At 32.1% G+C, this 27,384-nt stretch overlaps 1 protein-coding gene across 1 annotated transcript; it reads right to left on the reverse strand.

The window, feature by feature from the left end:
* Positions 1–950: 950 nt before the first annotated feature.
* LOC146538817 (lysozyme-like) lies at positions 951–6,077 on the reverse strand. The gene is made up of 5 exons (XM_085185703.1): positions 5,931–6,077; positions 3,782–3,868; positions 3,165–3,344; positions 1,825–1,898; positions 951–1,542 (listed from the first exon to the last, which is right to left on the reverse strand). The coding sequence occupies exons 2-5, from the start codon at positions 3,849–3,851 to the stop codon at positions 1,390–1,392; spliced, it is 477 nt and encodes a 158-aa protein (XP_085041829.1). The 5' UTR covers positions 3,852–3,868; positions 5,931–6,077; the 3' UTR covers positions 951–1,389.
* Positions 6,078–27,384: the final 21,307 nt, after the last annotated feature.

Here is a 27,384-nt window from a genome sequence, read left to right on the forward strand (position 1 = left end):
AGTTCTAAATATGGCTAGTAAAACTGTATTGCTGTATTAAACTGGTATGTATAAAATTAACAAAATATTTAAAAAATGAATAAATTACTTAATACAAACTTACTTAATAAAAGAAATATGGAGATCCTATAAAGTATTATTTCATTAAAAGTGAGATTTTTCAACACAATCGCGGTAAGTCCATAACTTTTTAAGCGCGAAGTTCAAAAAACCGCGGTAGGTAAAAGGAAAAAGACTTTATTTTTTTAAAACCGGGCTGAAACAACGCGCAGACAACCACGAGTTGTTGAAATGTACTGCGAAAGTCGAAACAGTGCTCCACGTTTGTTTTTGTTTTTTTAGCACTTTTTGCGGTTTTTGGAAAAATTCGACGGGGATTTCTGCATAGGTATATGTCATAGTAAAATCAGAAAAAAGCCGTAGATAGTGGTCGAGTATATTTTTTTTAACTAACCACAGTCGGAGATTACTCTGGCAGTTGTGGTTTTTTTAATAAGACCATGTATTTTAAAATATCTATTGATTATATTTCAGTTCGAGATAAGTTACTTACGTAGCTATAAATGTGTGTTTAAAAAAATATTAGTTTAAAACAACCATTCTATATTGATTGTCTACAATACTTCAAAATTAAGCTAGAGGCATTATAATATCATCATCATCATCAACAGCCAACGATCGTCAACTGTTGGACATAGGCCTTCCTCAATTCTCGCCATCACACTCGATTTTCAGCTCTTCGGATCCAGCCGCTTCCCGCCAAGGTCTTTTGTCTTTAGGTCGTCGGTCCATCTAGCAGGGGGTCGTCCCACCGGACAGTTTGCACGGGGGAATATAGCAATTATAAAACACAAAACAAAAAGTAATTTGTAATAATTATCAACCTTGATTTTTTACATACTAAATTATGATAGACAAGAACCTTGAACTTATAAAGAAAGAAAAAACTATTTAAAAAAAGCTTTATTTTGATAAGTATGTATTATATATATAATTCATCATGTTATACACTCTAAGTGAAGTTTATCAGAATTGTATTTTCATAGGCGTTTATTATTTTATAAAAAATATATATATTACAAAATATAAATTTCCATACATTCATTTTATATAGACAATTACGTAATTTATTAGGTAATTTAAAAGCATTAGGTAATTTGTAGGTTGTTTAGTAAATAAATACAATTGTAAAATTTTGTTACAGTCTTATAAAAGAACTGTTTCAATTTAATTTACTGTCATTATCTTAAAAATCATCATTACAAAAACTCTTCGTTATTTGATTCCTTTGATAAAAAAAAATATATGTAAATAATTTATTATCTATTCATATTTTTACTCTACATTTAACATAACTAGTGTTGTACACAACATTCTAAAACCATTCGTTCACAAGCCAAGTGAACGTCGACAGTCTTCATATCGCTGAAGCCACCGTCTCCCGTTGGCTGAGCGGTTCAGAGGCGCTGAACATCCGTATCCGCCGTTACCGTTCACCATCATGTAGTCGTAGCAGTCCGTAACGCCATCATCGTTACAATCCTGTAAAAATGCGATAAAATGCAGTATATAAGGTGTAATAATTATTTTAGTTTTATCCAACACTATGAAAAAGTAAGTATTATTCCCTAGCGGAGTTCGAATCTATAATATCGTTTCTATTTAACGATATTTTAAAACTTTATTCGATCTTTTAGCATAATAAACATACAGAAATTCAGTACGAAAAGTTATAATCGCGTTATAAAAATTCCAACATGGCGGCCCGGGTACTTACAGCTTAATTTGCTTAATTTAAAAAGTCGCTAGTAAATTATTACTTACTTTACCAAATCGCTCCAAATAACCTTCTATAATCCTCTTAGCGCAGTGGAAACTTCTTGCGCAGTCTTCCCAAGCTGGAATTAGCGTGTTTTAATATAATTATTATAAAAATATTGCGAAAGATCTTAAGAAAATATAATTATGAAAAAATCGGATTTTGCTATCAAAAATTTATGTTATTAGAAACTTGTGATTGTAACAAGTGTTCTGTGTAACAAGCGATATATTTAGAGTTAAATAGGCTTAACAATAGGTTCCCTCTGCCTACCCAGCTGTGTGCGAGATACAGCGTGAACTTGATTTATTTATTTTAATTTTAAACTAGGCACCAGTCATTTTATTGAGATCGTTAACAATAACCGAAAAAAACTATCCGTAACCGAATTCAATATAAAAGTTTCGAATAATTTCGAATATAGGGTTAGTCTATGCAGACTTAAGAATTAAATATTGTAGAAGTTTCTAAAAAAGATATTCATAAATATAGTAGATATAAGGAATAATTTATGACCATAAAACCCAAACCCAAATAAAATTATATTATTTTAATATTTTTAAGCAGTTTACTTATTCTGTATATTACTTTAAATTGTTTAATACAATATAATTAGAAAAGTAGGTAGGAATTCTGGCTGTAATCACATATGAAACATTGCATCAGTAACGTAACTAGGCACTAGAGAAACTAATAACGAATCGGTTTGCCATTTTCCGCATGAAATCATTATTAGTAACATAGAAATTCTACGCCATATTCAGTTAGACAACACTACCTAGTTTTTTAATATAAATATTTCCTCTTTAAGTATTTGAGCCTTCTAGTCTAGAAGTATTTCAAATTGTAAGTGTAGGGTTAACTATTATTTGTTATAAAAAAAAAAAACAAAAAAAAATCAGCTTCACGCTATATCCCGCACACAGCAGGATAGGCAAATATACGTACGTATTAACGTAAATAAATATTTCCCTTTCTCGAGTGGGGATCGAACCCACCGAACCGAACCGTCGCGTTACATTCACACCCTTGTGCCGCTGCGCCACGATGGCCTCAAAATTTATGTTATATTTATTGTTTATTTAATAGAGTAGTGGAGATTGAGAGAGACGTCAGAGTGGGCGTTGAGTTCGCGTATAGAGTAATAAAGTAATTCCTGATATTAAATAAAGTGAAGTGAAGTGAGGCCAGTCGTGGCGCAGGTTCGCAAGCCTGTTATCGTAAACGCAACAGGTTATGGGTTGGATTCCCACTCGAGGAAATTAAATATATAATATGTTCATTTTCTTCGCTCTGTTGTCTAGGAATACAGTGGCGGTATACAGTGCGCTTAAAAAAAGCATACCATGGTTTCGTTCAGGATCGTCATCAAGTAAGGTAACCTTGCCAGCGTCGACCCAGTACACTCTGGATATATTGAAGGGTCCGCAGTAACCTTTCGTGCACTGGTGGGACAACTGGCACTCCGTGGACACATGACAGAGACAGTTGTAGCACGCCTCTGATAAGTTTGGAAGAAATGTGCCTGAAATTATGTTTTTAATGATTATTAATAAAATTATTAATTAGAGGCCGGGGGCCGCCGGCTATTTAGAGTTCGTGGCGTTGGAGCAGAAGCATATAACTGTAAACGTGAGAGGATGTGGGTTCGATTCCCACTCGAGGAATTTAAATATTTAATATTTTCATTTTCATCGCTCTGGTACTGGCAAAGCGCGACTTGAGTTGAGGAGTTGAGGAAGTTTCTTGGTTAAACACGCTAATCTCAGGATCTACTGGTCCGAATTTAAGAAAATATTTTTGTATTTGGTACTCTATTCGTCGAGGTAATCCATATTAAATTAATCATTTCGATTTATTACACTTTACGATGTACTACCAGGGCGAAGCCGTATGTTAAAGCTAGTGCTATATAAAACAAAAAAACAAAAGATAATGATTTAATAAGAAAAGATTTCTCACCTTTGGAGTGATGGAAAAATAATATCGCAGCCAACAAACAAGTACAGAATACGATAAGGTTGCTATCCATTTTGCATCGCTTATAGTCTGAAATAATTTTTATGTTTTATTATTCTAAGATTGTTATAAGAGAAATTCAAACTTTTTAGTAAATATGGTGAAGATAATAAAGTGCTGCATTTTATTCCATTTACTGTAGAATTTTGTTTTCATTTTTTATTTCTCTTTTATTTTTTTAAAATTAAAATGACACAGTACGTAAGTAAAGTTTTTAGCCAGGTTTTTTTGTTTTGTCATATTCATTTAAAGGACAACCCCTGTTTCTTATATTCAATTCTATATTTAGTTAAAAAAATATCATATTTATTACTTGAAAATATTTCATATACAATTATACACACACTAACAACAAAAACCTGTATTTTTCTTTACAATATGAAATATTTAAACCAATATGGATTTTTTCTCAGAGCTACGTACTTGCGAGGCGTACTTACTTCAATTACTTAGTTGATTGTAACCGGTTATTATAGTCTAATTATATTATCGTATATGTTCTTTTTCCTTCACATTGGTTACTTGAATTGAGACTTGGAATGTAGTTTTTTTTTATTTTTATACTAGTTAAGTTTTATTCTTTGTGTAGTTTATTGCTATTATTTTTATAAATAACACCGTGTCTCGAATATAGCAGCATAATAATTCCTTTCTCCGAGTGGGCGATTCCCACGACCATAGAAAAAAAACGCTTTTTTTCAATAATCTAAGTTCAAAATTATATTGCTCATCAGTCATCTTCAGTTCTTCTCTTTATCTTATACACTTTGTTTTATGAGTAGGTACGGAGGGAAACTTACTGATATTTTATTCCGTTCTCCATCTCCTACTTTATCTTGAACCTTTATAAAAACGAAATAGTTGAAGAATGTAAACGTAAATGTCTTTTCCGCATATATCTTCAAATTTACCTTGATTATGATTACATTTAAAAAGTAAAGTTACGATGAGGCTGTTGCGGAGCAGTGGCCACGATACCCACTCTGGGAAATGAATTATTGTTTATTAATATTTTCGCTCTGGTAATAAAGCAAAGGTGTTGAATTCCACCACTCAACGCGCAATGGCTTGAAAATTCGGCGGTAAGTATCCCGCACGCATCCCGCAAATAGCAGGGTACCCAGAGGGAACCTGGAAATCGAGTGCTAAGACATTTCGTATCCATTAAGACACTTCCGACCTCCACTTTCCACCGAATTCTGGAGACATTGCGTGTTGAATTGCGGAACTCAACGCTGCGCTTTGCCTTATTACCTTAGCGAGGAGAATGAAAATATTAAATTTTTCATTTCCTCGAGTAGAAATCGATTCTACAACCTGTCTGATTTAGAGTCGCAAGCCTGTGCCCCTCCGCCATGTCTGGTCTCAAATATAAATAGATGTTTTCTCATATATTAATAAAAATAACAAAAAAGGTAAACTGGCCTGTTCGTGAAGCCATTGACTTTGGTTAAGGTTAAACACTAGCATCTGTTGTGTTATCTTATCAAATGTTAATCTGTCTAAGTTGGGGATCAAACTGCTTTGTATAACTAGATAATTATAATTACATAGAAGTACGAGTATTTCCTAATTTAAATTTGCCATTTGAGACCATCGTGGACCAGCGTCTCAGCATCTGAATGTAAAAGCGACAGATAACTCTTGCGAGAATTAATTATTTAATTTTTTATTTTTCTCGCTCTGGTAAAGAAACAAAGTACGGCGTTTAGTTGCGCCACTCTACACGTTTTTCCAAATTGGGTGGTGCGTATGGAACGAAGTTTTAAGCACTTAATCTAAATATGCTACGGTTTTTACAAGCATACTGATAGAATTATGATATTGATAACGTTTAAAGTATTATTTTCTCGCCTTTACCAAAGAAGCAAAGAGAATATGGAACAAGTGACTCCGTTCTCCATTGTCCGTTATAAGAACATTTGTGTTGATGGGAAACCAACGCCACGCGATATTCAATTACTAAAATATTAATATCCATCCAATATATACAAAACGAATCTACAACCTTTGCGTTTACAAATCGACGCTTTTCATCGAAACAATGGCGTCATAAATAAAATAATAAATTAATTAAAAAAATACCACTTACTGCTTATTTTAACATATTATTAATTCAAAACTTTAACAACATTAAATCACTAGAATATAATAATTAATATTATTTAAATTATAAATAATAATAAATACACTTAAATATATGTATACGTTCACAAACTCGTTTCACGACTGACTTGCTTGAGAATAATGATTGTATTAATCATTAGTCAGGTTTGCTCCTATTATGTTATTTTTTGTTTTATTTAATGCAACCGCACTCACATACCTGAATTAGCGTTTGATTCAAATTAAATCGGTATTATGATTAAATGTCTTGAGGATTAGGCAGAAAATTGGGAACAGAGTGAGGGGATGAGATGTAGGGGGGATGAGATGTAGGGGGATGTGATGTAGGGGGTTCCTTTTGCCTACTCTGCTATATCGGGGTACAGCGTGAACCTCTTTTTTTTTAATTTTCCATTTTCATTCGTCAGTTAGTCAGTCATCTCATATATCTTATTGTAGATATATTATATTATGTAGTTTTTGTATAGATCGGTACAAATCTCGTGTTGTCGTGGGTTCAAGCACGTGTTGTCAATTTAATTATAAGGAAATTATTAAATAAATATAATTATACTATCAATTATATATTTGTCATATTCAAATTTCCGGTATAATTACTTTATATAAATGCAAAATATAGTCGAAGAAGTCGAACGCAGTATCTGAAAGTGCACGCGACGGCTATGTGTTTGATCCCCACTCGATTTTCATTTGTCTTCTTTGGTGGGCCAAGCGCGTCATTGATTTAAATTTTTTAAGTTTAATTAAGCAATTTTTTAATTTAATTAAGCAATTAAATTCTAGGTTTTCTACTGTCTTTACGCTTTGCGCTTTTTACGCATAGCGTAAAAGCGTGAAACTGTTATAGTGGGTATAGAGACAGGCTGACTGACTGCTAATCACAAAATTTTCTTGAATAATAACAAAGGGTTGTGTATGACATATGTGGAAACCAGGAGTTCCTAAGTATAATTTAATTTAGTTCCTAATAAAAGTTTACAATATTAATATAGCAGGTATAGTATATATGTAAAAAGATACTCTAAATAAGAGCAGACTAAAAACGTATAGCTTAGTGGTCAAAGTGCTTGGACGGATTTAAAGGTCGTGGGTTCAAGGTCCGCTACGATAAAATATAAGATATATATTTCATATTACTGTGTTAATAATAAATTACTGTATCAAAAATAACCTTTTTAAATATAAATGTTTGTTAAGAATTCCTTTTCCTTTTGAATTCCGATAATGAAATCCAAAACACTTACTTGAGTACTATTTAAGAGTAATTAACGATACTAGGGGGGTCATAAAGTTGGGTACTTTCGCTCGTCTCGTAAGCTTCTCAAAGCTTCAGGAATTAGCTTAGAATTAAAAGAAAAATAATGAAGATCTTTTTCGAGTGTTTAGTAACTCTTTGGATGCTTGTAGTTTAGAATTTCTGTCATTTATTGTTTTTTTTTTTAGCTTTACGTTGTATCCAACACATAGCAGGGTAAGCAGAGGCAACCTGGGAATCTAGTGTGAAAACACTCCATTCCCATTCAGATACTTCCGTTTTCCACTTTCCGGCGTTAATTGGCGGAACTCCATGCCGCGCTTTGTCTCTTTACAAGAGCGAGGAAATGAAAACATTAAATATTTAATTTTCCCCGAGTGGAAATCGAACCCACTACCTCGGCTTTGCTTTGCTCCATGCTTTTGCGCCTTTAGACTATAATTATATGAAAAACAAGAAACTGGTAATACAATCTCGCCGATCTAAGATAAATCCGCGGTCAGCTGCTATAAATATATCTATTTAGTACCTACTCATCGTAACAGAACTCTTGAGAGATGCTCCAGTTGCAAATCCCCAAAGATAGTTGATTATGATGGATAATGATGTTTGTAGTTCTTAATTTTGTACGATTTTTCTTGTTATTAATTGCTTTTAACACAAAAAATATTTTAGTTTCCTGATTTTTGTATAAAGTATGTAATTTTTCTTTGAACGCGATAGGTTAGGGGTTTGGTTCTCACCCGAGGAAAGGAAATATTTAATATTTTTATTTCATTAATGCCTTGCCATACCTAATTCCTTTATCAATTTAGATGTAATTCACTGTATCTACGGCCTTGAATTATAAACCTCGAGAACTTAGTGTTTTCCATATGACTACAAGGATTTTTTAATTTTTACGTTTATTAGCTTCACGTTTTTAGCCTGCAAAGTAGACGGAACATGGGAAGCAAGTGTTAAGACTTTCCGTTCCCAATAAAACATTTCCATCTTCCGCTTTTGTATATCTATTTTATTTTCTTTATACATCTATTTTATTTAAATTTTAATCAATATATATATATATATATATAGAAAAACCCTGAATTGCCACTAGCAATAAAACGGGGCCAGATTTCATAATTTGATAATGCAAGGCGGTACAAGTAAAGGTAAACACGCCGCGACGTGACGACGCGACCGCTGCGGCGGGCAACATGGAGGGATTGTTTACAGTGATAGTAGAATAGTGGTTATATTGTATAGCTAGCTATTATAACCTGGCTTCGCCCGCTTAAACTTATTTTTATATTCTACTCGTAGCTAAAGAAAAATGTATTTTTTAATAAAAAGTTACATTTATATTACATTTAATTGGGTATGAAGATATTGTGGACGAAATCTAGTGCTGACACACTTCATTCCCAACTGTCCGCCTTATTTCCAGGATATTGGAGTTCAACGCTGCGCTCTGTTATGTTACCGTTATCTATATATATAAAAGGACTTGTCCTCACTGACTGAGGTAAGACGCACGCACAGCCGTAACCGCTGTGCGTAGAAACGTGGAATTTGGACAAAAGTTTACTTTCGTAATCTGGACATCCACTAAGAAGGGATTTTGAAAAATTTTAACCCTAAAGGGGTGAAATAGGGGTTGAAAGTTTGTATGGAAAAATTCTTAAATCGCCACCGATCTTTATAAAATTTGAAATTTAGACTCTTAAAAATATTTCATTGAACACATGTTTCATGGTTTATTAGAATTCACCCCTAAATACGTAAGCGAAGCTGCGCGCGTCCGCTAGTCATAAAATAAAAACAATTAATTTCCCTGAGTAGAAATTGAATCTACAACTGTTCTACCTATTTTTAGACGAAATCTCTTTGTTTTTCCATTATTTATATTTACTTCTAGAACATCCATACACATACATACATATAGCGGACATGTGACAGCTACTAATGTATCGATTCTCGGTCAAGGATTTGAGGTTTATCGGACCGAGTGTAATGCTCGGGCTTATCCTTCCTATATCAATGTTACACATTTATTTTTTCTTTTTCTCTTTATTTAATCGACGAAAATATAGAAAAAACATAGTAAAATTGTCATGGATTAGTATTTTTTAATAGCATGATTGGCACAAAACAAATGTACACGTGGCGGTAGTTGGTTCGATTACCATTAAAGGATAAATATGAAAAGGAAAATTCCTTTTCCGGTCTCCTCCACCGCAAGACGAAACGCGGCGTTGAGTGGCACAACTCAACACATAATGGTCGGTAACCTGCTATATACGGGATACAGCGTGAAGCGTGAAAAACTTAATAATATTCCATTTATAGTATCTTAATATTTGAAGAAACAACTTAAACACTTAAGTCAAAATTATCGTCCGACAAACGTAATATCTTTGGAAAATTATGTAAATTTCATAAGATATTTGAACAAGTTAGCGCGTGTTTGCCGTCAAAAAGCTAGCTCTCGAGTTGAGATAATGATTGCAAATTTCTTTTAGCAACTTTTACTAAGATTTTTGTTAACATAAGACATTTTGTGAGTTTTGTGGCGCAGCTAAAGCGTGCGATTGTAAGCGTGACAGGTTGTGGATTCGATTCCCACTCAATTCGCAATAGCTTCAGAATTCGGCAATAAGTGGGAAACAAAAATGTGTTAATGGAAACGGAGTTTTTTGACTTCTTTCTCTGCCTATCCAGCTATGAGCGGGATACAGCCCGTTTTAGTCACAGTGCCTTATTGTAATCACGATGGTTAGGTGTTCGATTACCATGTTAAAAACATTGGCCGGAGAGCGTGAAACGGTAAATTTAATCCCAAATAAGTACCAATAATAATAATAATAATAATATAATTTATTCATAAACAAAATTACAAAAAAAAACAATTTATGGGTCATAATCAGAAAAAGTGCACATTTTGTGTCTTTTCTTGTCCCGCTACTTTGAATGCGTTTTAAAAATACAATTTTAAAGATAATTTAAATATTTTGCCATTTAAGATAAATTTACTTATTAACTTAAAGATTTTTGTAATATTTTAAATGTATTAAGGCTTTTAATAGTATTTTTTGTTAGTTGCAAAAAACTTTTCAAAATGCTTCCATACAATTTTTCGTGTCCCATTCACCACTTTACTTTTTAAAAATTAATTTGTTACGAATATTTATGGTTTTATTTGATTTCAGATATGTTTATATTACTTTACATTATGCATAATATCAAATAGAACTATTTTTATTGATACATAATTTAATAAATAATATATATTAGTTAAGTAAATTTGTCCCAAAATATTGTCTTTTCGTTACTCAGGGCTAGTAACGTACAATTAAATTATGAATGCAATTTTTTTGGATGGTGTTTAATATTATTTTTTGTTGTGGCACCATAATTCAAAAAGTCAATGCTGTCGTAGCTACAACAAGTAGTGTTCTCGCAGCAGTTGAGGGGTTCAAATGATTTAGAGGGAATGCGTAAAATTACATCTCAGGGTTATAAACGGCTTTTATTTTGGTAAGTATTCTATAATTTCGTTTTCTTGTTTACGTTATTTGCTTCTTTTTACAAAATCTCAAAAAAGAACGTTAGTGCTTGCACATGCAACACGTGGCTTATGAGCAAATATTTAAAAAGGTTAGAATTTCTCAGACTTCATTCTCAATTTCGTTATATTTCGTTACGTAACGAAACTGAGAAAATATGAAGCCTAGTTCACAATTACGGTACCAATGTTTTCTTATATATATTTATAATAAAATTTTATCGAACCGGTGCTTGTATATGGAAGATATGTATATAAGAAAAAAAAATTGCTGGCATATGAAAAAAACTATTAGTGACTTTTCATAACGTAAAGTAACCAAAAATAATGATTTTTAAGTTTTTTTGCTTGTTTGCTTGTTTGTCTATGTGTTTGTGCACGCTAATCTCAGAAACAGCTGAACCGATTTAGTTAAAATTTATTTTCATTCTTTCTGAAATTAGTTGTGATTTTGTGATTATTATTTTTTGATATATATTTTTGTATTTTCAGTAAGCGTAAGCTCCTATGTCAAATGCTGAAACAAATGCTTTTTTTTTTTAGATATAGAGAACGTCTTAAAAAGACCAATCCTATTAAATATGAAGATATGCGGAATAAACACTTACAAAGAATTAAACTTAATTCCAATGATAACGACTCAAATTTTGATATATTTTAAATTGAATTTAATTTTATCATTAACTTTGTGATCTCTAACTAGAAATATAAGTTTATTACGTTACGAACTAGCATTATTATATTGTTAATATTCTCACTTTGTTATGTTTTCTTCTTACATTTATAATCTGTTAATTCAACGATTGAACCTTTAAAGTTTTGATCTGTGTCTCATTAAATAAAAAAAACAATAGTTTTATTCATATAATATTGTTATTTTATTGTGTATAATGCCTTATGTCATCAGTTTCGTAACAAACTTTATCAGTGTTGTTACTTATCAGTTACGTTACGAATTCGAAAATGTCCACTTTTCTGATTATGACCCTTATAACGATAATAACCGCATTAGTTGCAAACTGTGTGGCAGTTATTAACGCCCGCTTCACAAGCATCCATTCATAAATTAGTATGATCAAAATGAGTTCAATTACAAAAAAAAAAGAAAAAACTTTAAAATATAACAAATGATAAAAATAATAATTAAAAAAGCATGCAATAATAGTATTAAAAATTAATTAATTAAAAGAAAAAATAAAATAAAAAGGTATACAATAAACAAAACATTATTAGAGTGATCGATGTGCATGATGTTTATATGTGGTGTGTGAGTTTGCGTGTGTGGATGTGTGTATGTGTGTGTGGACGTGTGTGCGTGTGTGGATGAGTGTGTGTGCGTACGTATGATGGCTTCATCGGTATCAAGCTATACGATCAATAGGTTCTCTGTCTGATCATAATCTAACCAGTCAGTCAATTTAGTTTTACATTGATACAACGTTAGGGGATATATTTTTAATTCTTTATTTATTTTATTATATAATATGGGGCTTAAGTAATAAAATAGGCGATTTGCAGAGACAGTGCGTCGTGACTCTATTGAGCAAACCTTATCAACTCTTCGTTTCCCGCAATTGTTCTGCGGATCGAATGGGGTGAGCCTATGCCTCCATAAAATAGAGCGCAGAACGAATAATTGACGGACAGTTAAAACTTTACAAATGTCATATAGTTCGGCAGTTGGAAAACGGGTAGGTTTAGTTGTCATAACCTTAAGTATATATCTCTGTGCTTTTTCTAGTGGGAGTAAGATTGATTTAGGTGCACCACCCCATGCCGGTATGCAGTAAGTAAGAATCGATTGGATAAGTGCGAAATAAACCATCTTAGCAATTTCTATACTAGCTCCAGATCTTAATTGTTTGAAAATGTATATTATTTTTCGAATACGGGCACTTAAAGCTAGTATATGATTCCTCCAGGTAAGATTCTCATCTATAATAACTCCAAGGTATTTTATAGTGGAAGATCTATTAATATTACTACAATGGCAAATTGGACTTAATTTGGGGTGGCATCTATGAGCAATTATAGAAAAAGAAATGGCATTTAAAAAAAAAGGAAATTAACATCGCCCAATATTGTTATTTCGTATAAATGTATAATAACTTACATAGTAAGCAACTTGTGATATGGCACTTTGCAGTAGCTATAAAATGGAACCTTTTTAAACTTTATGTTTTTAATTCCATACTGATAGTTGTTTATTTTGTAAGGAGCTGGACCGCGGCCAACGACGCGCCGTTACAGCGGACCCAATATAGTTTGACCAATTGGCTATTATTATAACACTTTCTTTATGTATTGGAAATCCTTAAAAAAATAACTAAGTACTAACTAAGTACTTAAACAAAATTGCTAAGTTCTTAGTTGATTTTTTTACCTGCACTGTATCCTACATACAGCAGGGGAGGCAGAGGAAGCCTAGTGTTAAAATACTTCGTTCCCGACTTTTCCCCCAATTATTACACATAAAAAAAACCATTTCCTCAAATGGAAATCGAATCTACAACCACCATTACAGGTTACATTATGCCACTGCGCTACATATACGGCCTAATCATCATTTAGCAAAAAAAGATATACACTCACTAATATAATATTAGAAAGAAAAGTAATACAAAAGGTTTGTATAATATACCCTATAAATCAACTAAAGCTGTTCCCCCGACGTTTTTAATATCTCCCAACATCATTACATCTCTTTTATGAAGATAATCCAGTAATTTTGATCGCCATATCTCATACTGAATATCTCATATCGCAAAAACGGTAATGGATGGTAAAAACGTAATAAGCTTTTTACCAGAATAAAGTAACGACGAAAGACATTATATTTAACATTTTTTTTTCAGCTTCACGCTTTATCCCGTATCTAGTAGGGTAGGCGGAGGGAACCTGTGAGAAACTGAAATAGGACATTCGTTCACTCGAAACCGTTACCTACTTTCCGATGAATTTGGGAGGCGTGTGCGTGTTGAGTGGCGGAATTCAACGCCGCGTTTTGTCTTGATAGATTCTCTCGAGTGAGAATTTAACTATGTGTTGTTTCACTGCGCTACGGTAACTCAGTTAGAATGTTATTCTGACTGAATAGGCGATTTGCCTTGTGCAAAGGGAGTATAAAATATGTTTTTGTATTCATCTCTACGTTGTATCCCACAGGCAACAGGGTACACCGAGGTAACCTAGTGTTGAAACACGCCGCAACCCACTTTCCGTCGCTATCTGGTGTCCTCAAATAAGAGCTCAAAATAAATTTTAATACTTTTATTGGTATTCATATTCATTTGTGGTAAATTACATTACTAGTTGTCTAGCTACATTTATTATAATTGATATACAGCTTTTCCATAAAAGTTGTGCTAAAAGCTTTCAAAATTTAATATTATCATAGGTTTTTCCAATTAGACTAATTGAACAACATTTATTAATGGATCGCATTTGGATACCCATTATGGATATTGATTGTATGTATTTCAACTGTTCTTTTTATTTAAAATGGCAGAAAAATTAAATTATTTTTTTTACATATATTGATATCCTATATCTTATAAAACAAAGTCGCTTTTTGTGTCTGTCTGAACTTTCTAACTCTTCTTCTTCTAAACCACCCAACGGATTTGGATGCAGTTTTCACCATTAGGTCGAGTATTTCTCAGGGAAGGTTTATATATAGTTTATTATTTGTACATTCTTATGTAAATTAACATAAATACGATAAATGTGTATAAAGTCCTACCCGCTGACACACTTTGGCGCATGCGCTGCTTTAATGGTAAATACTACATGAAAATAATGTACTGGAGTATGGTTCCTCTTAATAAGATCTACAAAAAAGTCCGCGATGGCATATTCGTATCTTTTAAGAATAACGTGTAGTGATCATATTTCTGTCTAAAAATAGTAATTTCAATATATTTTTTATTGTGAGGGATATTTTTCCATAATGGTATTAATCCTTATCCTTTAAAATACTTTATTAAATTTCTACGTTAAGCGAAGATAAAATTTTCTTTTTAAACTATTTCGAAATTACGAATAGTTTTAGAGAAAAACGCATTTAATTATTGACACATCACGCCGTTCACACATCAACTGTATCGAGTCAAGTTTCACTTATCCCTTACTCTCAGCATATAAATAAGTATATTAGTTACGTTGGCCATTTAATGTAGATCAAAACTGTCTTTTCTGTTTTTTATTATAATAAGTACTTTAGAAGTTGTTACAATATCAAAAAATCCTTGCTGCGAAACGCGCCTCGCGACGTTATGCTTATATAAGCGAGTCCGCCGCGCCCGCCTGCCTTACACGCATCGGTGGTTCAGTGGTAGAATGCTCGCCTGCCACGCGGGCAGCCCGGGTTCAATTCCCGGCCGATGCATTCTATTTAATTTTCGGCACAGCCAGCCACGTAGTGCTTGCTTTTCATCAGGGACAGAATACCCTCTTCAGCATTAACCACAAGCTCGAAAAAAAAAACCCGCCCGCTATAGAGGCATAGCAACGAAGATTTAGATGCGTTTGCACGTATTGGATAATTCGAGTTGAATGTATTATTTAATGTCATTTAACTATCTAAAAATAGTAATTTAAATATATTTTAATAAGTACTTGAAAAGATTAGTAGCACAGATTTAAAATTACGGTACCTACTAAAAAATCCTTGCTGTGTAAAACAATTGGAAAATCCTTATTGAAACTACGAAAATGCGGGTTGCATTAGGGTTTAATTAATTTTCACATTATCTTAAGTGCTTTGTAAACATACATTATATGAATAATCCAGTAGTAAAAGCGGGCGAAGCCGCAATAGGGTCGCTAGTTACATATAAAATCAATATATTCGACTCAATCTAAGCCCAAATATCTCAAACCCCCAAAAACTAATTTGTCAAACCAAAATAAATGTAGTAATACATTCTGTTAGAACACTAAACATTTATGTCGGGCGTTAAAAGAATTTATTGGGACGCACGCTGCCATCGCGGGAACCTACGGGGATTCCCGGTAACATAGTGTGTGTAAAACCGCAGGCGAATAGCTCGGTGTTGCCTGTAATATCTCTCTTGGCACTGACTGTCCGACATACGGCCGAATACAGACGGACAGTATAAACATAAACATTGGATATGAATTTACTACCAGTGCGGACAGAATTTGCTATTTTATCTGTGGATTTCAGTTTAAAATGTGTGCTTAATAATAGCTCTACGTTGTTTTTATATATTGCGCTAAAACAAAGGTTCCGTAGAGTTAAAACACTTCGTTCTCTATTTATATCCACTTTTCGAAACACGTGTGTTGAGTAGGGGAACTCAACTCGTTATCAGGGCGAGAAAAGGAAAATATTAAGGAATGGACGTCGCTAGTATAGTACATACTCGTAGCACCCTCACCACTACGCCATGTCGGCCTCATTCTCTCTACAACTACTCAGCTATATATAATACAGAGAGTAACAACAAAAAAAAATCCTAAGAAGAAATTGAACCCAGAACTACCACGTACATTCAAATAAGTATATAATAAGTAAACGTCGCAAATATTAAATAAGTATATAGACATAAAGAAATTTACGATTGAAGCAGCTACGGATTGTATTGCGATGCACTTTTTATTTACTTTGTAGCGCGTGTGCAAGCAGTTTATTACCATCGAGCGTTGACTTGGTTTCTTTCATGTATTTACTATTTAGCTATGTAATATGTAGGGTTTGTGAGGACTTTTATATTTCATTTCACTATAATCTTTAGTAACTTTTTAAAGTTATAAAGCTTAGACGACTCGTTATATTATTTTGTTAGTTCTGTGAGTGTTTTTTTAACCCCTCTGAGTGAGAGAGGGCTGGGTAGGTAAAGGAAACCTTAGGTTAAGACAGGATGAATGACTGACTGGTTAAGTGGAGGAATTCAATGCCGTCTTTAATTTTTTGACGGGAACATGAGAACCTAATGTTAAGGAATTCCATTTCTATTAAGACAATTTTACTCCCCTCACTTTCTGAAAAATTTTCGAGACATTGCGTGTTGAGTAGCGGAAATTATCGTGCTTTCCCTAGTTAGAAAAGAAGGAAAATTAAAATATTTAATATTTCTTTCTTTCCTATGGAAATCATACCCACAAACGTCGTGTTTACAGTGAAACCTTTGTTCCACGCCACGACGACGTCCAAAAATTTAACAATTTTAAAAGTCTTGTTATTATAATGGTTTTTTGTAGCTTTCAATTAGTTGATCGATATCTAGTTTAGGCTTTCACGTCTAACTTGGCAACGCTCCAAACGCTTACAAAACCAATTGGGGTAAATTAATTGTCGTGTTGAAAAAAATATATTATAGGTTTACATATCTACTGCATTTTACTATTCTGACCAAGAATTTAACTATGAAACCAAAATAACATAAATGTAGAAGCAAAAGGGAAGTTCAATTAAGACGTCTCAGGACTTGGGATCTACACTGAATTGTCATCTTGGCAAAGACATTAAAACTATGAACATAAATCGTATTATTATTCCATTTTTACATATGTAACGAATGAGTAGACGATTATAATAAATATAAACATTATTAATAAAAAATATAAGCATATCATATTTTTCATAAAAAATAAATTACATCATTTTACAAGTTGGCACGTTGAAGTCGCACGTGGAGGACTCTGAATAGAGTTGACTATCAGCTGACTATATGAAATTGGCTAGCTTTCAGAATATCAGATAAATATAGTTGTAAGTTGCCTAATAAAACTTCAGACTAACTTGAACTTGTCAGTGTCAAAGAGTGATTTCATATTTAAATATTAAAATTGATATATGTAAGTGGTTGAAGAGCATGTGACAGCCAGATCTTCGTTAATTTATAAAACCTGAAAGCATTCTTGCACTAACATACCAAACGCTGGTAGGTACGAACAGGGAACATAAAATTAGGATTATAGAACCTTTTTAATAGGTTTTATAAAATAAGGAAAGTCTGTCTGCCACAAGCTCGAGACAATGATAATAACAGTATCAAATAATAAGCAATAATATATAGGATTAGGGAAATGTTTATTTAAGCAGCTTTTGTATGCGGCTTGTCTCAGAGGATCCTGAGATTAGCGCATTCAACCAAAACAACTCTACAACTTTAAGATACACGTTAAGCGTGTTTTCGTAAACATTTTTCCGAATATATTCGTAAGGGAAGGTTATCCTCTTAAAGATTTAACACCAAACTATTACAAAGATACCGATAAAAGAAAAGCACATAAAAATAGACGAAAAAATCCTTAAGGTTATTTTTATCAGCTTTACGCTGTATCCCGCACACTGCAGGGTAGGCAGAGGGAACCTAATGTTAAGACACTCCGTTACCCACTATCCGCCGAATTCTGGAGGCATTGCGTGCTGAGTGCCTCGACACCAAGGCGAAGAAATGGAAATATAAATTTAAATAAATATTTCATTTCCTCGTTCCTCGAGTGGGGATCGAACCCACAACCACTAGAGTTTACAGTCACACTTTGTGCCCCTGCGCCATGACTGGCCTCAATATAAATTTTATCAATAAAAAAAGAAAGTCGACTTCATCTCTAAACTGAGATAAATATAAATACAAATGTCACTTTATACTATAGCTATAATAATTTATCTACCTACGAGTATTACCTATATTTAGGTAGTATTAAACGTCCAATTCCAGTTTTATGTGTATGCAAATCACGCTTATTGTGTTTAAAATTTACGGTACAACAAACAATGTGCAATTCTGTCTGGCGTAGTTTTCCCGCGTCAAAATTTTCCTTCAGCTTTTAGTTTTGATGCAAAGACTTGTTCACGTTCTGCCAATGAGAATTTATAATACTTGTTTAAATTTTGCAAAAATAATGTTGTTATTAAATATTGTATTTTTTTGGATATATCAAAATTATTAAATTTAACTCTTTAAACGGATTAATCGAGTGTATTAGTATTATATTTTTTTGGAAATCTGACGTTTCAAATATAGTATTTTCGATTGTAGTCTGTGGTCGCGGGTATATTATGTATCTAAATTAGTTTTAGTAAAAGTTTTTCCAATAAATTGTTAAAATTTAAATTGCTAACACTTCGCGTTTCTAATATTTATTACGTTTTAATATATTTTATTTTTTTAAACTGAAGTGTTAATGAATTTGCTTCTCAAATAAAAAAAACAATCACATACAAAATATATCTAAAATACCAGTACGAAAACAGCGTGCATTAATACATATTTGAATTACTATTGCTGCATTATTCGACTAACAAATATTTGCAGGTAAAATTACGACTAAACACAACGGAAGCTGTAATCCCACATTTCAAATTTAAATTAAACGGCGTTCATGTGGAACATTCGTTACTGTATTGCTATTATAATACAAATTTGCATAATATTTCGTTACAGTGAACATAACAAAGTGGAGTCAAGATAAATCGACTGCACGTGGGTTCAATTCCTCATACAGTAAATTTCAGGGTAGGCAGAAAAATAGAACCAGCGCCTCTTTGAACCTGTCCAAGAGCTGACCACTCAACTATATTTCAAGATACTTCGAAATTCTTATACATATATTTATTTTATTAGCATCTTCAGTATCATCTTCGTATTCAGATTTTTACAAATTTCCGCTACCCCAAGTTTGGAAACCGAATGCTAACTCCATAAATAAGTTGTAACAAATGTATAAAATTTTCGATGTACCTTGATGAGAACGTATGGCTTAGTGGTAAGAACGCATGGATGGTTCCAATCGGTGCTTATTTAAAACTTTGAAATGTTTCCTTCAAAAATAACAGTAAATACAAATTATGATCTGATGATGAAGCCCGAAGAATAATTTATAGTTTTTTTTATTATTTATGTTAAGTTATTATTTAGCTTAATTTTTCTATATCTTTTGTTTTTATTTATCACTTAAACTGCTACTATTTTACATATTTATAAAACTCGAGCTGCTCGTACAAATACATTAAATCACTGACAGTGATATATTTACGTATTGGCAGAATGCAGATAAGCCAGTGCCGTTGTCAAACGTTACTCGGTAAAAGGAAACTATTTCGCGCGGGAAAACGACGCCATTTCCCTGATCTGATGTAACTGTGGCGAAATGGCGGCGTCGTTTTGTGGATATTGTGGTGTTAATCATAGATTACATCTTTTTTTTACTGCTTACTACTATTAGAAAAAATAAATGTTTGGGTGTTTTATATACTGTTCACATAGTTTACCGGATCGATTGATTGAAATAATGTTTAGTGCGAAACTTTATATGATGCATTTCACAGGAAAGGTAAATTTTAAATTATTATAAAATAAAAAGTTTTAGACGACGAAACAAGAATATTTTTAATATCAACATTTCCTTATTCTAATATTCACACTGTTTAAATTAATTTTTTCTAATCTATATTCTATATACTTGTAGGTCTTCCGCTTATGAGTTACCGAGTAAAAAAGTTAGACATGTCGGTAGATTACGAAGTGTAAGTGTGTAATATTACTATACTAAAATTTGCCAAAAATCCTAAGTGAACGGGAAAAAATTACATATACTGTTTCTCTTTTTACTGCAGTTGCGGTTGCGGACGACGCCGATACTAGCAAATACTACTGATGCAAACAATTGAGAGAGATATATGTAGCAAAATATAGGTACGTAAACAACAAAATTGTTGCCTTTCGCATGTATCCTCGATCTATAGGCAATTCAAATTGATACTAACAAATGATCAGTATTAAATCATTCTGTGTAGATAACAAATATTTTATTAGATTTACATTAACTTGCGGAAGTTTCGATACGTCAAGATTTGGGAGATGGGTATAATAAATGAATTCAAAGATATATGTATAATGTTAGTAATTATTAACGAAATATTATTAAATAAATTCACTATCTAGCATAAGATATTTTCTAATTTGTTACAATTCCACCTGAAATTAAGACGTTCAACCAAACAAGCTCATCATCTTTTTAATAATATTATAGATATAGATAAATAATTATCTATAATTATAATATATAGATAATTATTATTTATCTATAATATATAATAATGTTACCTTCACAGTACATAAGCTAAAAAAATCAACAACGATATCTGTAGGGAGTAAGCTTAATTTAAGAGTAAGCTTAATTTAATTACACAGAACAAAAACCATACTAGCATCAACTTTCAACATATATTTTTTTGTGATAACATTATTTCTAAGCATTAATAATGTTTATAATAACTCAAGAATTTGGCTTCGCTCTGTATTCTGCCTAGCAGGATAAAGAGAAGTTGAAGAACTTACTCAATTAAGTTATACCATGTAGGTAGACTAGCTTCTTAAGATATAACTTAATCAATTAAAATACTGGTGTTAGCACGCCGTCGTGCTTACATGCGGTGAATGCAAATTTTCAGTAAATTTTGCATAGAATCTAACACTTCGCTCATAATGTATCATCGTGGGAGCTTTGTATATTTTAATTATTAATATGCACATATTTCATGGCTCACATATATTATCTTCATTTTAAATTAATATTTAAATTTATTGATTTGTGACTTTAGTGATAGTTGTAGGTTCGATTTCGAATAAAGACAAATAACTGCGTCACGCTGGTGTTACTTTATGAACTTAAATTGTTAGATCATCTTTTGTTCTTTCTTTCTATGTTCAGGCCGGACCCAGCTTTTGTTGCAGTCCACATTGCGAATCTAGCACACGTGATTGGAAGCCTTAATAGATTATCATACTGAAATATCATCCAATTTCAACAATTAACTATAACACACTTAACTTCTTTTTCGAAGTCAGTTAAAAAGAGTTCCGTAGGTAACAACAGATAAGGCACAGCTATTTAAATTCCCATCACAGAACTATAATAATTAGCATTCCTTTATTTTATTCAGTCTAATTAAGTTTCATGGCTGAGCCTTGTAATGTACTATCGGGTTCAACTTTTTACAATTTCATTTGCGCCTCCATGAACATTTGGATGTAAATTGCCATGTCCTTCGAATATTTTACGCAATATTTGCGGACTTATTTGGGATTCCTCTCTTGTTTTGTTAAATATAAAAGATAATATTGAGTAGGCGACTGTCAACGTGATAGGTTGTAGGTTCGATTCCCATATAAGGATATGAAATATATAGAACTGCTGGTGACGAGCAAAAGCACGACGTCGAGTTCCGCGTCTCAACACGAACAGTCTTCAGAATTCGGCGAAAAGTGGGAAATGGAAGTGACTTAATGGATTCAGTGTCTAAACAATAAGTTCCCAAATTCCCTCTGCCTGGGAACTTAGGAACCTATTGAATAGCATATAGAAGTAATACAGCGTGAAAGAAGAAAAGTGGAGACATAATATGCAATATTTATGACATTACTTAGGCCTTTCTTTTATTTCTTCATGCTTTTCATGAATGCAGTTCCATGAAGATCAGAAAAAAAATTGACACAAATTTTTAAATATTTTCTGATTCCAATTTGAACCTGCAACAAACCATTAACAGTCAAAGTAGATACTTACATTTTCACGAGAGAAGCACCAGAACCTCGAAAAATATCTTCCATCTCAACCCAGCCATTTTCTTTAATATCTCAGTACAAATTCTCAGTAAATACAGTCACGCAACGGTGACCCTTAATATTGTCAGCGTTTCTGGGGTTTTTAATAAAAAGTTTAGAAATATGGGGAAGCGCGCGGAACATTCTGGAATGATGTCACGATGGGTGTGACACAGATTTTTTTTTTTGGGTAAAATGAGTGTAATTTGTAAGCGGACTCGTAGCAAAGACTGTTTTGGTTGAATTTGTTTTAAATTTTACTGCACAAACGTTTGTATAAAGTATTGTGGAGAGGACTTTTTGCATTAGCAATTTTTTTTTTAGCTTCATGTTTAGCAGACCTACAGTCCTGCAGTCCAGTTAAGAGTTAAGACATTCCGTTTATCACTTACCCCCTTTTGAGTTGAGGCGTGAGTTCTGCCACTCAAAACTGTAGGAGGGCGTTAAATTGCTTTTTTGGTACTCTATTTAATAGATTATAAATATATTGAATAGTTTGTAAGTAACAATTTCAGCTGGGCATATTTTGCGTGATTATCAGTAGTTTTCATTTTTTAACTTATTCTTTTTTTCCTTTTTACCAACAAGAAGAAATATTTCTTATTTAAACATAATATTAAGTAATATTTAAAATATTTGTTATTTCCAAAACACATTTAACTTTTCACTTATTATTTCTCATTTAAGCTTACTTTATTGTCGCAGTAAACTTGGTCCATATAGGTTTATAAGAATATTACAATAAAGCACATTACTTGGACGTAATATGCGTCTCTAAGGTAACTTCCGTCTTAAATAGGGTTGACGAGAACTTTTTTTAAAAGATTTTATTTTTTATTATTCGAGAATTATTTTTGAAACAAAAATGGAGGGACCTCTAAAAATAGTTTTCATAGTTATATTAAACACATATACAAAAACACATATGTTTTTCAAACAAGATGTACAATATGTGTTTAATGGTCACGCTCCTATATTTCGTTTAGAAAAGAGATCTACGATTTTTGGTATGTATTTTTTTTCTGTAGAACACATAGGTGTTAAAAATTTCCACTTTTTAGACATTTCCCATTATACGAACTACTTAACTCTGATATAATTGTTTATTGAGCAGTTATATGAGTATATAAAACTCGTCCGACTGTCGTGAGTGAATAACAGACAGAGTGAAATTTGGCATAAAGTTCCACGAAGAAGTTACATTTCCACATACATATTTTTAAGTGGCAACCCTACATACAACAAAATGCTTTAATAAAACTTGTTTTGGTGTGAACTTTAATATGGTATAATTTATTATTCGGAAGTGAAATAATAAAGTGGGAATATTATGTTTTTGAAGAAAAAAATGTAAGAAGGCATTGCGTGTCAACAAAATTACTTTTTTTGTATTTATATCTTTAATATCTAATTTTAGCGTTCTTAGAAAAATATAAATTATATAAGATGAAAATATATGAACATATTAAAATATTGTCTATTCAGTTTTAATTTTATGGTTATTTTTGGACATTATTAACTAATCTAATAACTTTATTTCTTTTCTCACCGTACAACCGTCAACTAACACCTTTGAAATGCTATGATTAAATGAATGAAAATGATACATCATTATTTTCCTGGTCATAAGCACCTTGTTTTCTACAATACATAATTTGTTTTTATGCTTATTTTTTAGTGTCCCGTATGTCCATCTGTCAAGATCGCTTTCTTTAGGAACGCTTGGAAATTGCAATCTGAAATTAATATCATAATATATTAATTTATATAATATATTATATTATTTTGTATTTATTATATATGTATTTTGAAAATTGATATTTTATTTTTTGTGCACATTTTGTACCAGGTTGGCTGGTAGAAAATGCTTCTTAGCGTTAAGCCCGCCTATTGTACATTTTTTTTCTTATTTGTGCAATAAAGAAAATAAATAATAATACTACCTATATTGGCCTCGTGTGTGAACTTACACACGAGAGAAAATTTACAGTACGTATTTGCAATTCAAGGAAATAAATAAAAAAACAACTACCAGAAACTTCTACGTGTAGTTCATTTCATATTAAATTAGTGAATACGATCGTAAAATTAAATTTGTAATGTTATTATTATACATCATTGATCATAAAATTGAAACGGAACCCTTGGTGGGTGAGTCCAGGTCGCACTTGCCAGGTTTTTGTACTATATTGTTGTTCGAGTCTTTTATCATTTTCACATTTTTAAATGTTTTGCAGAACATTGTTTTCAAGAATTCATTGTCACGGTCTTAAATATAATAGCACCTATAGAATACTTTTTTACTTTGACTGACGTGGCCCACTTTCAGTGTATTTAAATGAAAGCTATTATAAGAATAAATATACTAGTAAGAATAATTATAGTTTTTATGGTCAAGCTTATTCTGCATTGTTATGAGGGTAGACAGAGAAAGCCTAGTATTGAATTTTGAATATATTCCCCAAGTGGAAATCGAACCCACAACGATCGTCTTTACAGTCATATGCTGATACAAAACACTACGAAGTCCTCATTTAAATTATGCTAGGCTAGACATTGCTCTGGTTTAGATTTATAGAGTGCACCGTATTTCATAATCTAACATACGATTTTGTCGAATATCAGTAAATGTGAAAAACTGTGTGTATTTATTATACGTTAGTTATTTGTTATGTTTATGGGTCATTCTAGCGAAAATACGAAATTAGGGTTTCAAAAATTTATGAAAAATATTTGCAATATTTAACTATTCTTTTCTGTGAATTTTATAGTACTAGTGTAACTAATTATCAATGGTATAGTGGTCCCCAAAATAAGTGGGTTTTCTTGGAATAAAGAGGGTAGTTAAAAAAATGAGTGTTAATATATTTATGATAATTAAGTACTAAAATACATGTTAAATGACAAAAGAAATCTCGTATTATGCTTTAAATAACAATGAAAAAGTAACATGTACTTATTAATTCTTCTCACAAATCTAATAATGTTATTTTTTGTACTTAAAACATTGTCTTTTCTTTTGAAAACCACAGCGTTTTAAGTATTGCGAATCGCACTATTGATTTATTTAAAATTACTTACAAACTAATAAAGTGAAAGGAAAAGTACCATTCTTGATATTAAATAAAAAGGACAATTCGCCAAAACAATGAAAATCAGTTTCAGAAACACAAAATATTAAATGTAAATATCAAGAATAGAATAATAAAATATTAAATGTAAATATCAAGAATATTTCTTTGATCAACTCTGTTTTCTCTTTCCATTTCCCTTACGAAGTAGCATCCTCTTTTTATTATTGTTGGAGGCTGAATCTTCTGTAATACATCATTCCAAATATACAGTTGTTCATCTGTTAATGTCGGCCATTTCCAAGTTATAGAACCTCTAGTCATGTGCGCTTTCAAAAATTTCTTTACAAACTGAAGAAATTTGTCCATCTATGCTCCATATCATCTATGTCTATGGGTAAGTCTTGACGTCCCATTTAATACTTTTTACACCGTTTTTTAATAAATCTTGTATTATTGGTTGCCTGTAAAAGATCGCTATTAGCGATAAGGCCGCCATTGCATATTGATCTTATAATATGTACTGTGTAAATCAAATGTATAATCCGATTGCAAATGTGCAATAAAGTGTTATTATTTTTATTATTAATAATAACATGGTCCAGATCATAATATATAGATAATATAGGGATATTATCTATATATTATAATCTGGATCTGTTCCTATAACATTCTCACCAGAAATATCTTTTGAATATTGCTTACTATCTGACGCACACCGGGTTTGAATTTTACATACCAGAATTATTCTTGGAAGAAGAGTAATACCCTTAATGATAATGACTACACTTGCCAGTGCAATCGTTGCACGAAAGATTTATGAACTCGAGATTTTTTGAGTTCCACGAAATGCAGCAATTGTTTCTGATAGGCTTACTAAATTTTCTATCCCTACGATATCAGCGGTGGTTACTTCAATTAATATTATTGAAGGATATCTTTCGAGTAATATATATTTTTGAGTTTCATGAAATTCACTGTATCAAAGTCTTCAACCACAGCTCTATCGGCAGTTTTTTTTTAAATTCCTCCCACGCCATCGGGTGCACATTTTCCATGGCCCTGTTAGGAATAATGCCTTGAAAATAAGCTCGTTCTCGGATATAAATTATTTATATGTCGAGATACAATGTGAAAAATAAACTTGTTCTTGTACTGATTAACTGGACTATCACTCAAGATGTGAATTACATGAATGTTCAAATCTTAGTTTTTAAACCATCCAAATTGTCTTAGATAGAGAGCTAATATTGAGGACTTTGACAGCACCATTGCGATGTAAATAAAGTACACGTCTATGAAGAGTACTTTGTTGCCTAGTAACGCCATAAAGAACTTGAATTCTTACACAGTTCACCTTTTTTATCCCTATATGTCAACAATCCGTATAGGTTTGACAATTTTTTTTTCCAACTCTTTCGTTTTAGTCTTTTTCCCCTTGAACTCATTTCAGGTACAGGTTTTACTTGTCCTTTTTTCTTACTCTTTCGCGAAGTCTTTCTAAATTGATAGGATAACTCTTCATTTTTCTTTACGTTTCCGATCATACTCTTTCTTTTTCAATTTTAATTGTGTGTCATTAATTAATGATTTTTTTTGCAATATTTATGTTAATAAAGCTCCAAGATGAGAAAGCAAAGACCAATTAGCGTTAATGCAGCTAAAACACAAAAAGCCTACAAAGCGCACGGTTAAAATAATCATTCCCTCACCTCGCATCATTCCCGCACTACAGATAATTATGAGGGAATGACGGTGAGGGAATGACGAAATTAAACATTACCGCCAAAAACGCACATAAAAATGCATTCTTTCGTATTGCATTTTATGGTCACGTTATTAGCTACCAAAACCAACGTTAACGTTGATTAATTAATTAGTTAAAATTGATTACCTTATTTTTATAAGATATGATGTAATGACGGCCAAAAATGTAACTTAGTAAATTATGAACTAAATCTTTTTTT

The sequence above is a fragment of the Heliconius melpomene genome, chromosome 5, assembly GCF_056956725.1.
Source record: "Heliconius melpomene rosina isolate 202511_hmr_F chromosome 5, ASM5695672v1, whole genome shotgun sequence".
NCBI lineage: Eukaryota > Metazoa > Arthropoda > Insecta > Lepidoptera > Nymphalidae > Heliconius > Heliconius melpomene.

Bases quoted from the DNA above. Each gene is read 5' to 3' on its own strand.
- LOC146538817 (XM_085185703.1), bottom strand. From the start codon at position 3,851: ATGGATAGCAACCTTATCGTATTCTGTACTTGTTTGTTGGCTGCGATA. The intron at 1,899-3,164 runs GTATGCTTTTTT...CGCTAATTCCAG, and splicing joins CGATCCTGAACGAAACCATG to CTTGGGAAGACTGCGCAAGA. The intron at 1,543-1,824 runs GTAAGTAATAAT...GCATTTTTACAG, and splicing joins ATTTGGAGCGATTTGGTAAA to GATTGTAACGATGATGGCGT.